Below are 15,974 nucleotides of genomic sequence, written 5' to 3' on the forward strand. Positions count from 1 at the left end.
AAACACAAATACCTGGATGCTCTATCTAAAGGTAACCAAAAAGATATTTAGTTTTCTGTAAATCACCAGAAATGTGGACAAATTTCAATAAATCATGAAGAATGGGCCATTTTGGGTTTCTTAGCACTGATCCATGATCATTCATTTGTTCTCCTTGGTGTTTGGTAGCATTAAATGTGTTACCTTACTTACAAACTCTGAAAGGTAACATAATGGTGCCACATAATTTCATGTCACATGGAGTGTGAACATAATTTCATGTCACATGGAGTGTGAACATTACTATTATTTCTAACTGTAAAATTCGCACCAACTTTACAACTGCACCAGACAGACAGCTGATACAAACAGAAGTGCCAGATATCCTAACTGTCAAAACTCCAGATCAAGGAAATCCTAATGAATCCATTACAATAAACGATACTGACTAGAATTCTCTGCACAGTTCTATGAAGTATGCTTCTGTGTATGCCCATCAAAATCAGAAGAAGAAACTTGGTTTTCATAAATGTCTCAGTTCACTGAGGGATCAGACAAATCTATGGAAGATTATGATCTAGAAGTTGCTGAAGACAATGGTATCTGGAAAAATAATGCAAATATGAAATGGAAAAGTATAAAACTCATTCAGCCTTGCAAATTCTCAAAAAAACATCTTGAATTGTATCTTTTTTCCAACCAGAATGCTGATCTATAATTGATGAAGATGCAATATCTGAGAAATGTCAGTTCTCTTTGAAGAGCAAAGGCACTTCAAACGAACACACACCAATGTTCATTATTTTTTTCTTGCAAGGACTGATGTGAATTGGAACATCTACCTACATATTATGACAATGTCAGCTTTAAATCTACTGTTCTTCATAATCAAGTTGTTCGACAAAAAATATTTGTCAGTATCTGACTGATGCAGACCATTCATTCCTATATTAACCTTTGATACACAAAAAAAAATCTGCAGAACAGATTCTAGTTCCGATACTGTGAAGACCTGCCTCCAAGTGCAATCTCCTGAAATTAGTAAAATATTATTAAGATGATTCTCATAGTGAGTAGCAGCTTCGTGCAATGCTCTGCCATTAGAACAGCCTTGCTCATAAGATACAGAAATGTCTCCAGTGTAACATTTATTTGTTGGTTCCAAAATAGCAAAGTTGTTGTAAACCTGAAATAAAAACAGTTAATGCTGGAAACACACAGTTGGTCAGGTTGCTTCTGTGGAGATAGAAACAGGATGATTGCTTTATGTGGAGGACCTTTGATATCATTTTGTTGTTTTTTTCAGATATTTTTCCCCATCAGTGAAGGTGGGTAATCCTTTGGACTTTGGAGGTTCCGATTGCAATGTCTTATCAAAATGGAGAAAATGATTTCAGAAGTTCTGTGATAGCAGGGGCATTGGGGGCAAATGAAGGTGCAATGAGTTCTGAGGCATTTGAGACAAATCTCTCACTACCCTAACATATGCACTTATAACCCACTTGGAAATATGATCATCACTCTGCTTGACAAGGAATGTTTAAAACTTCTCTTGAAAAACTGAAGGCTTCTCAGTTGGTGATCAGAGCTGAATGGTAATTTTTGCCTCTGAACCAGAAGCTTTGCTTTCAGGTCCCATTTTGAAGTTTTGGACACAGGTTGACACTTAAACTGACATATGTAGGAGTGCTGTATTGTTAGAAATGGCGATGTTTGAATGAGATGCTAAACTAAAGCCCTGTCCATCTTGCTGGTAGATGAAATATAGTCTCTCACTATTTAAAGGGAAGGGGATATTGGATGAAATCTTCCTAATATCTATCTCTCAACCAACGTAAATAAGAACCATTTTCTGTGCACTTGACAAGAGTTGGCTGCTACTCTTCAAAATTTGGTTGCTCTATTTGCCTATATTGTAAAAGTGACAATGCTTCAAATTTACTACACTGATTATGAAGCATCTTGGAACATATTGCAAGGAGCTATATTGACTCAAGTTCTTTCTCTACCACAGAATGCAGCTTTGGTATGATATGATTTCACTTCAAGTGACAACAATACTGCCTACAGATATCAATGAAGTCACAATTGCCGTTTTCATGGATCAGCACTCGAACATTTTTCCAGGATCCACAGACTTGCCTGGGCGGTAACATCATATTTGATAACTTAAAAACATAAGAAATAGAAGCAGGTGTAGGTCATTCATTCATTTGTGCTTGCCCTGTGAATGAATAAGATCATAGTTCATCTTTTACCTCAGCCTTCTCTCCTGTACTAACCTCAGGTCCACAATGATTCCCATATTATACAAAAATCCATCTATCTCTGTCTAGCATACATTCAACAAATATCCAGCTGTGACTTCATGGCTATAAGGAAGGTGAGGGTGGTTTTTAACTGAAGTGCTGATGGCATCAATTTTGAAGGTTTCAAAGGAGCAAACTCGAATTATAAAGAAAGGGAAAGGCTACCTGTCTCAGCCTGCTTTCTTCCTGTGATTGGATAAATTATGAGTAAGCCAAAAAGTGTTTGAGAGAGGAAATGGTCTGATTATAAAGGAAAATCTCATTTGCTGAGAGGTCAGGAGAAGAGGGCAGTAGAACTGAATGTAGAATAAGCCCATAGGGTAATTTTCCTCTTGCTATAATGGCCAATAAAGGAAAATAGGCAAACACCATGAATGTGAAGCTCAAATATTTCACAGATGTTTGAAAAATAAAATGGTTTTAGAGATTACTTTTGTAACTTATAACATCCACATTATAATAGAGTGAATGCAAGCAATTTTACATAGCTTTATTTAAGGATTGGGATCAAAGAAGCAACACTATACACATTTTAGTGATGGCTTATGGTTCACAAGACAAGCTGCATTCTCTGTGCATTAAGTGAAGGAATGCCGTACCTGAGAGAATTTCATGTTACAGTGCCTGAAGTGCATGCATTCAGTCAAACTGCTGCACATATACCACAAACATTTTATTAGAAAGTTTAACAGTGTTTGTAGTTTTAAGAAAAGTAACCCAGGTGTATCATTGCAGGCCAATATAGTTAGCAAACTGAGAATGACATTAAGATACTTCATTATCTTCACAACCATTAAATTTGGATCATACTGCACTGGAATATAAATGCACTGCATAGCTCTTCCACAACATTCTGTGCAATATCAAGAATCTTTTTGTTATTCCGTGCTTCTGGGATACTCACTCGCTTCTGTTTCTGCCAACGTAAGTGAAAGAAAGTGGAGGTGTTAGGATAATCCCTGAATATTTCAACACATGATTCATGTTATGCATGCTTTCAGAAAATTATGAGGTATAACAACCTATTTCTTTTCTGATGTGGTCCAGGGCTTTGTTCTAATACTGTGTTTCAAGTTGCTGAGCTTTCTACTTTCCTGTTTAGTTCCAATCACAAGTATCTTGCAACACAACACAATACTTTCTCTAGTATTACCGTCACAAGCACGGTTACAATGGTGTTACCTAAAATTTTATCTTTGCATGGGGTTGCGATGAAGGATAGGGATAGATGTGAATGCAATGCAATTTATCAACAGCTTGCTTTCCCTCTACATCATCTGCTTTTGAGGTTGTGAAGCAGAACAAGATATGTATTGAATCTCCAACTTTTGAAAATATCCCTCTTTTTCTTGCTTATTTTACCTCAGGAATTTCAATGCAAACATAGCTCAGGAAAACATAGCCTTGAGTATATAAGGGTTAACCTTCCAACTTCGAGCTCTCGCTAGAATCAATACCCGCTACACTTCAGACAAGATGTAAAGATTGTCGGACCCTATTTCGGACAAGAGCGTATTTGATTTTTGGATCTGCTTTTTTGTTTGGAAAGACTCAATAAAAAAATGGTTGAAAAATGACTTCAGTCACAGCATCCAGTCGTCCAGTAATCTGCATCTCTTACACATGAAGCTTCCTAATTCTGAAGCATGATGTACAAAATAAAACAGCTTCACATATCCAATTCTGCATTCACTGCCAACAAATGCTGGTTGAGCCAAACTGAAAATTAATAAGCCTCAAGCAAGATAAGAGATAAGAAACATCCCGATAGAATTATGGATATGTGGAATAGATTTTCAGCAAAAATAATGTCATGCAAATTACCTTCTTAACAAGGAGCTGCATAATTATATGAAAAGAATGACATTGACAGTTGCAAAGATTAAAATAGAGAAGATCAAATACTCAGCAACATTTTGGCTCTGGTGTTACTGAAACCATGGAATTATTATCTACGTGAAGCAAGTGGCAGGTTTGAATTATGAAGACGCATTCTGGAATTTCATTAAACTATTTTTGCTGGAGAAGACTGGCGGACAGAGGAGGGTGTCAGAGGGAAATTTCTCAGAACTTTTCCTCAGATGATTATGTAAGATTCAGTTCCTTTTGGAGAGCTGTTGTAGATGTAAAAGGAACAGTCCTTTTTCTTATTTTATGTAACTTGGAATAGCATTTTTGACATTGTACAGCTTGTCTTGCAAGAACTGCCCAATGTGTTTACACTTCAGTGCTGCATGTTTCAACATTAATGGTGAAGGTAGCTGAACAGCTTGACACCATTCTCAGTTTGCTGATTACATTTGCTGGCAATGTTGCACTTGGGTTACTTTTACTTAGAACTGCAAAAACTGTTAAGCTTTCAAATAAAATTAATATGAAATTCTGTAGAATATTTTATTTGTCACTGCTAAGCATTCCCAAAGGGATGGTGAATCACCCTTTCCTTGGTGTTATCAGTGGAGCTTAAATCTTCCAAAACTAATCCCTCATTTTCCATTGGACTTTCCTCCTATGAGTATAATTTTGAAACCGGCCATTCTCATGTTCTTGTTAAAGTGAAATTATCATTTAGAGCTAATATGCACTGGGTCATTGGCTATCTTATGCTGCAAGCACAGGAATGTCACATTGAAATGGTTCAAAACCAATTTACTTATAGTATATCAGTAAGAAAATACTTTGCTCTGCTCACTCCAGGCTAAATTTAAACTCATAGAAATGAAGGTACTTTCTATGGATCTATTGCTCTTCATCCTACCCCTAACCCAATTAGTTTCAGGATTTAGTACTAATTGCAATAACCAGCAAAAGTATTTCTTAACTTTTTGCAAAAGTAAATCCATAAATAAAATTGTTCACAATATGCTCTATTAATTAATGTATTCCCATCATTATTGATGGTCAGGGACAACAGAACAAAGCATCATGACCAATCAGGTTTAAGGATGGAAACCACATTTGCTTTCACTTTTACTGGTAGTGGAGATGACAGTTGTCTGCCCATTTTGTTTATTTGAAATCTAAATCACAAAGATTTGTGATAGTGCATCATTTTTTAAAGAAATCTCTTTTAACTATTTTCTTTTAAGCACTAAGTATTAATGAAAACTTTACGATAAGATGATTCGAAGGAATTCAGGTTGGAGAAGGCAGTTACACAATTACAGAGCCGATGGTACAAACCATAATAAAAAGCCAATCTTTTTGGAATAAACGGATTAAGATAATCTCCCACAAGGAGAGAGCTGGATTTAGGTTATGATGACATTATTCAGGAACATCATGATAATATCTAACCACTTTGTACTGGCACTAGATATCATATAAGTGCATCTAAAAAGTGAGAGAGAACAGAATGACTATACACTGCAGCAGCAACATGTGACATAATCACAGAGGCTTCACTTGACAGAATTCTCAAGGTACGGCTTGACATAGGGTACTACAAGTTCGTAAGGGACTTCCTGACACTGACAACTAAGACACCGAATTATTGAAGCACTTGACAATTCATGTACCGATTGACACAGTTACACAGAACAACAGAAACAAAGTGAAGTGGTTTCTGTTTTTTGCAGTTACTTTTTAGATCAAGTGGCACAGCTCTTGAAGGCACAAGTATAACTTTCTGGTTCTATTTGTAAGAAAAGCTGTCAACATAACAAATATGTTTTGTTGAGGGCTTACCATAACAGAGAGGCTGTTTCCCTGACCAGTTTCCGTCAGGCCTGCACGTCCGATGCTCTGACCCTCCAGCAAGATAGAAACCAGACTGACATGTGTATATTAAGGTGTATCCAAGTGAAGGCAAATCAATGGACCCCACATTCACATGAGGAGGAGTCTCAGGTTGTCTGCAGTGGTGTGCTTTAAAGAAAATTTAGATTTTGTTATGATTCTGAAAACTTTAAAATGGGAAATGACATTGTCTGATGAAAATCTATCATTAGGTTTCTACAGAAAAATATAAATAGCACTTTAGAGTCTTAAAATATGTCCTTTGATCAACCATTTTAATCTTTTATCAACCTACACGGGACAGTCAGTTCAGATAATGACTTCACTAATACTGGAGCACATGCCTTACATTTTCAACTCACTGAACATTAATTGCGATTGGCATCTCTGGCAAGACAGAGTTTTGTGAAGACTGCGAAATTTATTTGCCATTTGAAAAGAAATTTGGTTCTTCTTAATCATGTCCATTTGGTCTTAGTCTGGTAGAGCATACTCAAACTCTGCTTTGCCTGAAGATGACTTGTACCCGCTTATATTTTTAGGGTCAGGGCATTTAAATAGCCTGACAGTCTCTCTACACGGACTGAACCATCTCCAGATGATTCCAGTGAATGAAAGCAAGAGAATTAGTTACAGCTGCATGTGGAAGTGAAAGTGCTGTGACCTTTTAACTTCGGTCCAAAAAAAGTACTTCAAAACCCTTCGGGTCCAAAGATGGCGTTTGGTATATGGAAAACAAAATACATACTTTTCACAATTCCATTTTTTTTGCTGCTTGTTCCTTCCAAGATCCTTCAGGTGCAGCAATGCTGGAAATTGTTGTACTTTACCCTTCACAAGGTGGGCATCTACCTGTGATTATCAGGCAAAATGGATCTTTAGATACTTTTTGCCTCATTTGGGGTGGACAGCCTTTCTAGTCCTCACTCCAGGGGGAAATGTTCCGTACTCCCTCATGCCTTTTAGGCACAATATGCAGGAACATTGCACTCTTGATTAGTCTTCCTCTTTGGGTGATCCTCTCTGATTTGCAATCTGCCGCTTAAATGCAAAGATGGCAGGGACGTCTAACCTTATTACAAGTTGCTCTGAAATTATGAATGCTACCAGAATGATGACAAAATCTCGAGCAGCAGCATAAGAGGACTGAAGTGGTGAATGTCCCTTCCTAACTGCACTTGGGAAAGAGAAGATGAGTGGTGTCTTGAACCACTGTTGCCCATGTTGAAGGTACTCTATGATGCTCCTGAATATCATATTTCTTGATTTTGACAGAGATTATGAAAGATTGTGATATATTTCCAAGTCAGGATATCATATGAATTGGAGAGAAATTTGCAGACATTATTTCCCAAGAGCCTGCTCCCCTCATCCTCAAGGGATTGCTTTGTGGGTTTAGGAGATGCTATTGAAGAAACTACGGAGAGTTGCTGCAGCTAACCTTGTGGATAGTATATACTACAGCCACATTATGATGGTGGTAGGGGGAGTGAATACTTAGACTAGTGGATAACATAGTAATTAAACTGTCACTTTGGATGGCATGGGGCCTCCTGAATGTTATAGGAGCTAAATTCATCCAGATAAATGAGCCATCTAGATAGTAGAAAGGCTTTGGGGAATGAGAAGCCAATCTCTTGGCTGCAGAATAGTCGGCCATTAACTTGTTTCTCGAGCTGTAATGTTAATGTAATTGGTTCAATTTTGGTTAGTAATAACCCCCTGGTTGTTGATGTTGGGGGAAATTCAAGAATCTATAGGATGGGGCCATATGAAAATGTAGCTCTACTCGGTCTTACTGGAGAGTGTCTTTGCATGGAACTCATTTGGTGCTGATAATATGACCAACATAGCAGTCTAAGTCTAAATGTTTTCCAGACCTTATTGCTTGTAGGTATGGACTAATACACTATGTGAGGAGTCATAAATGGAACTGAATGCTCTGGCATGTCAGTGATTATTTCTGCTTCTGACCTTTTGATGAAGTGAGGGTCATTTATGAAGCAGATGAATATTGATGGACCAAGGACACTGCCTCGAGGAACCCCTGCAGTAATATCCGGGCCTCAGATGACTGGTCTCCAGTAAGCACAACTAACTTCCCAGTAGGCACGATGCCAAATGGTAGAAGTTTTCTCACCTTCCTCTGGTTTATATTGTCCTTCATTTTGCCAAAATGTCTTAACACCACTCCAGTCAAATACCACCATGATACTAAAGCAGTTAACCCAATTTCACTGCTGGAAACCAACTCTTCTGTCACATTTGGACCAAGGCTTTAATAAACTCAGGAGCTGAAAAGTGCTGGCAAACACTTGAGTGCTGGTAAACTACTTTATTGCACTGTCAATCACACTTTTTTGTCACCTTCCTGATGGTTGAGAGCAAAACGATGGGACTATAATTGGCTGGATTGCAAGTGTACTACTTTTTTGTGCCGGGACATTGCTGGGTGATTTTTCATTTTGTCCTTGGATCCCGGAGTTATAATTGTACTGGATAAGCTTCCCTCTTTGCACAGCTGGATCTGTTGCACAGGACTTCAGTAATAGATCCAGAATGCAGTAAAAGCCTTCACCACATCTAGCGAAATAAACATTTTTGATATATAATAAGGAGCAATTTGAATTGGATGAAGATTGACTTCTGAGACAGTGGAAGCTGAGATAGCTCATTCATTAAGCACTTCTGACTTAAGACATTTGCAAAAGGTTCAGCCTTGCAACAATGTCCTGGACTCCATGAGAACTGAGAACAAGACTGTTCATGGTGACTTGTTTCCCTGTTAGTTACTCAGCTGTCCACCACCATACATAACTGCCTGAGGACAATATGTATTCTTCATGTCTTCCTCTGCACTGGGAATTACTAGATTTAACAACGGTCATATACATTATTAATGGTTTCAGCTGCAAATAAGATCCTTCTCAAAAAGAGTAGCTAGTAGATGGATGACTGTCCATTCAAAAATGAAATGGATTTCTTAGGGTGAAAGTATAGTTTCAATTACAAATTCATTCTCTGCCCATCATAAGGAAGAGCCTGTCTGGCAAAGCGTGACACAGACTAATTACACAGGCAGTATATTGAGCTAATTTGTGTTTCATTTTATGCTAGCATATAATTAATTTACAGGAGTGCAAACACAGTAACAACAAATTCCACTGAATGATTAAGTGAAACTAAGACACAAAAAATGGACATACGAATACATTCAGGCTGAGTGCCACTCCAGGTAAGATTGGCAAGGCAAGTGCGTGTACTTGATCCAAGGAGAAGATAGCCTTTCTGGCACTTGAAGCCCACTGTACTTCCAACCTGTCACAAGTGAAAAAAGTTACTTTAACACGTTCAGATGATAAACATTTAAAACCGCCGCTGAATTTCAAAAAATACATTTTTTATTGTGAGTGTACATAGCAGAAGCTTGTTACAATAATCTCAAGAAGCTCCTCAGATGAGATTAAAACTCATAAGGCATTGTATTTTTTTCTACAGTTGCTTGTCTTGGGACCAGAGAAAAAGGTTTGTTTCAATGAGAGGTTTCTAAGGGTGAGGCTCCATTTTATCACAAAATAATGAATTGCCTCAAGTAAATAAGTCTAAATCCTTGCTTCAAATTAATCTGGTTTTCAAGAGGATTTTCACTGTTGAAGAGTCATCAACATTTTTTCTGTCACTATTTCACTTCTATTTGGCATGAAATTGGTGCCAAGATAATTCCCTGGTGAAAATACATGCAATTTCCCACAATAAAGATCACCTGTCCCAAAAATCCTCCGCTTCTGCTAATCAACTAATGACAATCCCACAGTGCTTTAAGTGTTCTGCTTCCATTCAGGTGTAATAATCATCTATTTGGAGTTCCAGACATGTCAAAACAATTCTCCTGGTTACATCAAGTGCTCTCCAACTCTTCTAAGCTCTAAGTTCTCTGGCACGCACAACCTCATCTTCACCATGGATATCCAGTCCCTAAATACCTCCATTCCCCATCAAAATGGCCTTACTGCCCTCCGCTTCTTTCTTGACCAGAGACAGAACTAGTCCCCTTTCACTAACACTCTCCTCTGCCTGGCTGAACTTGTCCTCACCCTAAACAACTTTACTTTCGATTCGTCTCACTTTCTACAGACCAGGGACATAGCTGTGGGCACTCACATGGGCCCCAGCTATCCCTGTCTCTTCGATGGCTATGTTGACCGGTCTCTGTTCCAAGCCTAATCCAGCCCCATTCCTCATCTCTTTCTCCACTATATCGACGACCGTACTGGTGCCACCTCTTGCACCCGTGCGGAACTCAACAGTTTCACAAACTTCACCAGGATTTTCACCCTGCACTCCAATTCACTTGGAATATCTCTGACACTTCTCTCTCCTTCCTCAATCTTTCCATCTCCATCTCAGGAGATTCTTTATCTACTGACATCTTCTACAAACCCACTGATGCCCACAGCTACCTCGATTACAGCTCCTTCCACCCTGTCTCTTGCAAGGATGTGATCCCTTTTTTCTCAATTTCTCCACCTCCACCTCATCTTCTCCCATGATGAGGCTTTCCACTCCAGGACATCTGAGATGTCCAACTTCTTTACCAACCGTGGCTTCCCCCTTACTGTGGTCGAGAGAGCTCACACCCGTATCTCTGCTATTTCCTGCACCTCTGCTCTCACCCCCACCCCTCCCAGACCTAACAGGGATAGGGTCCTCCTTGTCCTCAAATTTCATCCCACCAGCCTATGTATCCAACACATCATTCTCCACCACCTCCGACGGGACTCTACTACCAAGCATATCTTCCCCTCCCCACCCCTTTCTGCCTTTCGCAGGGACCACTCTCTCCGTGACTTCCTACTTCACTCCTCTCCTCCCACCCATCCACCCTGGGAACTTTCCACTGCCCCCACCATAGGTGCAACACCTGCCCCTACACCAACTCCATCCTGGGACCCAAACAGTCCTTTCAGGTGAGACAGAGATTCACCTACACCTCCCTTAATATCATCTACTGCTTTTGCTGCTCCAAGTGTGGCCTCCTCTACATTGGTGAGACCAAACGCAGATCAGGTGACTGTTTTGCAGAACACCTGTGCTCCATCCGTAACCGCGATCTGCATCTCCCCGTCGCCATTCACTTCAACTCCACCTCCTACACTATCACTGATATGTCAGTCCTCAGCCTCCTCCATTGCTAGGAGAATTACAAGCGCAAACTGAAGGAACAGCACCTCATTTTCCATCTTGGAACCTTGCAGCCCAATGGTATGAACATCGAATTCTCCCATTTCAAGTAATCCCCCACCCCCACTTCTCCCCCCCACCCCCCGACCCCACACCCACCCCCAATCATGCCTCTTCTTTTTTTCCCTTTCCTGGCTTCTCTCTCTTTTTTCTATCTCTGTTTTTTCCCTCCTTAGCTTTGACCCATCCCCAGGTGGATCTGCTCTCCCCTCCTCCCCCGCACCTGCCTATCACTATCTCTTACCTGCATCTACCTGTCGCCACCTTGTTCCCACCCTGCCTCCCCTCTTTTGTCCACCTTTCACTGCTCTGCTTTTCCCTCCTATATATTGGGCTTCCCCTTTTCCTATCTTCAGTCCTGGAGAAGGGTCCTGACCCAAAACGTTGACCACCTGCTTCTCTCCACGGATGCTGCCTGGCCTGCTGAGTTCCTCCAGCATCATCGTGTTTTTCATCTAGATTCCAGCATCCTTTGTTTCTCCTGGTTTTCATTTGAGATTGTTTGGTCCAAAACAAAATTCTTTTTCAGTTAGTGATACAATGGGTTGGATTTTGTTGGGTTTTGCTGGCTATTCTGCGGCAATGCAAGAATTTATCCTTATAATTTCCAGCATTTGTGGGACTTCAGCATGTGCATATCCAAGTACAGGAATCTAAAACTTGTTGACAGTTTCCTGTGGGAACATCCGTCACTGCTCCCTGCTGCTGGAATCTGTGGATGGGCACAAATTTGCTGTAATTCTCCAGTGTTGAAGCTGGAGAATCGCCTCACAAATCCTGCACTCAGTTAAATCTGAGGCTGGATCTGCAAGCCCATTTATCCAGATGGAGACCTTATGGCTGCTACAAAGAAATGAAAGGCCATGATATGTTCTAAATGCTTTAATTATTCATGTTTTAATAATTAAAATATTTTTTCAGAGTTTTAGATGCCTTTTATTTATTATTTTAGATGTTTTATTGTTTTCTTGAAAATAAATGTCAGAGGCATTCAGAAGCATATAAAAACCTTAACAGCTTTGACATATTGTTAAGCTGAACATGTACCTTTTCTTTGTGTCAATGGTTTCCCCAGCAGTTTCATGGACAGGACTCGCCCACATAATCTGATTATATCACAGGAGGCCTTGGCATCCCTCGGGTCTTCACCAATCCAACCCAAGAAGTTTTTGACTAGCAAGTTCATCCTCTATCAGGTCATGTTCAAGGGAAGAGCAGAGCTCTTGGGTTTCAAGTGCTATCTGAAGGCGGCAGGTTCCACTCAGAGAAATCCCAGTCACTTTCTTTGTGTTCAGAGCAAAGCACAAGCATATTTGCCGTAATAGCATGTTTTTCAGGTAACTATATCCTCTAAAAGAAGAAGATACCTAGATGAGGAAGGAATACCTGGATGAGGCGGTGGGAAGAGACTGAAGACACAGTTGGTATTTACAAGGGAGGCACAGTCGATTGGATGAAAGAAATTCCAGAGGAGAAGCACATGACAACTGAGTGACTTGCCTCCAATGGTTTAGAGAAGAGCTCAGGGAACAAACTTGAACCTGGAGAGTGAGAAAGAGGCTTGCCAAAAGATGTAAGAGTGCAGTTGGCAGTGGCAGATCTGGGTAAGAAGTTTAGCTGAATACACAATAGCCCACTAAGGTTGTACAACAGTCAGGGTGATTAATGGATTGCATTCAGGCACACAGAAGTGAAGTTGAGATGCATGGGTGATAAGTTTGGAGGAATCTCGGGATGAGAGACTTTAGCTGCAGGGTGATACCAAAGAAGCCCTCGCTCTTCACTTGCAGAAAAGAGACATGATTTGATAGAGGCATCCAGGATCATGACTGGTTTAGATACAGGGAACTTGTTCTAATTAGGAGATTAATAAACTTACCAAAGTTAATGATTTGGCCAAATGGCAGTTATGTTATAGAATTCAATACCTGAAAGAATTGTGGAAACAGAATCAGTCCAAGGTTTCATAAGGGAATTGTGTCGGTATCTGAGAGGGAGTTATCCACAGGGCCACGGGGAAAGATTGGAGGAATAAACCTAATGGGAATGCTCATCTCAAGCCAGCATATGCCACGTAGATGCCACGGCCAAGAAAGCTCACCAACGCCTCTACTTCCTCAGCAGGCTAAAGACAGTTGGTATGTCCCCTTTGACACTCATCAACTTTTATTGATGCACAATAGAAAGCATCCTATCTGGATGTATCACAGCTTGGGAAAGCAACTGCTCTGCCCAGGACTGCAAGAAACTGCAGAGAGTTGTGGACACAGCCCAGCATGTCACAGACACCAGCCTCCCCTCCATGGACTCTGTCTATACCTCTCGCTGCCTTGGTGAAGCAGCCAGCATAATCAAAGGCCCCACCCACTCAGGTCATTCTCTCTTTTCTCCTCTCCCATCAGGCAGAAGATACAGAAGCCTGAGGGCACATACCACCAGGCTCAAGGACAGCTTCTATCGCACGGTGATAAGACTATTGAACGGTTCCCTTATACGATGAGATGGACTCTGACCTCACAATCTACCTTGTTGTGACCTTGTACTTTATTGTCTTCCTGCACTGCACTTCCTCTGCAGCTGTGACACTTTACTCTGTACTGTTATTATTTTACCTGTACTATCTCACTGCACTCTGTATGAACTTAATGTAACTGCACTGTGTAATGAATTGACCTGTACGATCGGTAAGCAAGACAAGTTTTTCACTGTACCTTGGTACAAGTGACAATAATAAGCCAACACCAATACCATAGACTTGCTGGGCCAAATGATTCCATGATCCTATCTTGGAGGACAAAGGGGGAGAGAGAAATTTGAGATCTGCCTTGAATTTGATTGCATTAATATTGATGCAGATGGTTGCACTGGGGAGCTTGAAAGATTATTGACAAAGGAGTTAGAATAAACATTTCAGGAGACAGATGAAGTAGGAGGATTGAGGATATGCAAGGGAAAAGAAATGTGGAACTGACTGGAAGAAGTTAGTGACAATGACAACTTATGGACCAAACAGACGGGACAAGTTAAAAATCATAAATATTAAAAGTAACAGTGTAAGAGACTGAGTGATGGAGGAAGCAGCTTTTGATAAGGAATAATATGTTTCAGCTAGGTGGAATTGTGGTTTGGTTTGAAGGCAGACAAGTGCCACTGCAGGTAATGCTACTGTCTCACATCTCCAGCAATCCAGGTTCAATCCTAGCCCCTGGTGCTGTTTGCATCTAGCTTGCATGTTCTCCCTGTGACCATGTGGATTTCCCCACCTACCCTAGTTTCCTCCCAGATCTGAAAGCTTTGCTGATACGTTAACTGGTTACAGTAAATTCCCCCAGTGCAGGTGGGTGGCAGTCAATTGGGAGTTGTAGGTCACATGAGAGAGAATGTGCTGCAGTGAAATTAGTGGGGGACGGGGACCGGTGGGAACACTCTGAGAAATGGCATCGACTCAGTGAGCTGAATTGTTTCCTTCTCTGCTATAAAAAAATGAAGATATAAGAAAGTGCCAGAAAAAATACGGTGTCAAGCTCTGTTGCTGCATTATTGGGAATGTATTTGAAAGATATGGAAGGATTTAGAACTGGTGAGATTCTTACAGATGTAAGAATCACCATCAGATCAAGCATCTCATTGTGATCTTCTAAACATTATCTGCAAAGGAAATAACATTTAACAGTCAGTAGGAAAAGAAAGCTGACCATCTGCCCAGAAGGTTTTCCCAGGCTTTTGAATGGAGATTTGCTGTCATCAGGCATCTGATTGAATGCAGCAACCTCTATTGTTGATCTGGGGCCAGAAATATGACTTTGGTCATTAATGCTAACAGATGCTAGATTATTTGCTGTCTGATGTACTCACATCATGACACACGGTTCCACTGATCTCAAAGGGGAGCAAAGTGAATGCAATGTGGAGGAAGTAGAAAAAGGGTATGGGAGGGATGCGGGGAAATATGAAACACATGCAACGGCTTGTAAAAACTATTAGTGTCAAAGGAGGCTAGCAAGAACTATAATCACCAAAGAGTGAAATGAGGCAGCGGTATAAGATAATGACAGGAAAGTAACTCAGAAAGGGTGAAGCAAAAAAATGGCATGTGGGTCAATGGAGTCAGAGACTATAGAAACAGGACTTTCAGGCCATCTATCCATGCTAACCATCTACATCAATCCCAATAACTAGCATTTAGTCCATAACTATCATTTAGATAGTTCTTATATGCTGTTAGAGTATCAGCTACCACCAAGGCCTCAGGGATTCCAACCACATTCTGGATGTAAGCATTCTTCCTCAGAACCATTCAAAGTATTTCTGACAAAAGAAGATTGTCATTTTTCCACCGTATTTTGGTTATAATTGTCTTATCTATTTCCCACTGGATGTACTCAGTCTGAATGACAAGATTCCTTGACTTGTGAAATTTATACTTTAGTGCTATTGGGCCTGTGAGGTACATGTCTTTGATTTACAAAGCTACTTATTGTTACAATGAAAAATATACCACTCTCTGTGCATGGTACACATAATGTTCAAAGTCTCATTATGCATTTGACCCAGCCTTTTAGCTTTACAAAACTTTGCTCAATAAAATGCTTTCCAGAAGTGTATTTCTTTCATAAATCAAGGAATGGCAGAGTGTTCAGTACTGGCCTGGTTCTGTTGGCCAGCTCATCCTGATGCTTGGACAAATAATGCACAAAATACAAGTTC

The 15,974-nt window shown here is 40.3% G+C and overlaps 1 protein-coding gene across 1 annotated transcript in view; it reads right to left on the minus strand.

Annotated features, from left to right (window-relative positions):
- The window catches only part of LOC127581617 (CUB and sushi domain-containing protein 1-like), a 1,418,367-nt gene that overhangs the window by 26,701 nt on the left and 1,375,692 nt on the right, over positions 1-15,974 (minus strand). The window contains 2 exon segments of the mRNA XM_052036133.1: positions 5,976-6,155; positions 9,233-9,344. Coding sequence (XP_051892093.1) covers positions 5,976-6,155; positions 9,233-9,344 — 292 coding nt within the window.

The sequence above is a fragment of the Pristis pectinata genome, chromosome 22 (genome assembly GCF_009764475.1).
Source record: "Pristis pectinata isolate sPriPec2 chromosome 22, sPriPec2.1.pri, whole genome shotgun sequence".
Classification (NCBI taxonomy): domain Eukaryota; kingdom Metazoa; phylum Chordata; class Chondrichthyes; order Rhinopristiformes; family Pristidae; genus Pristis; species Pristis pectinata.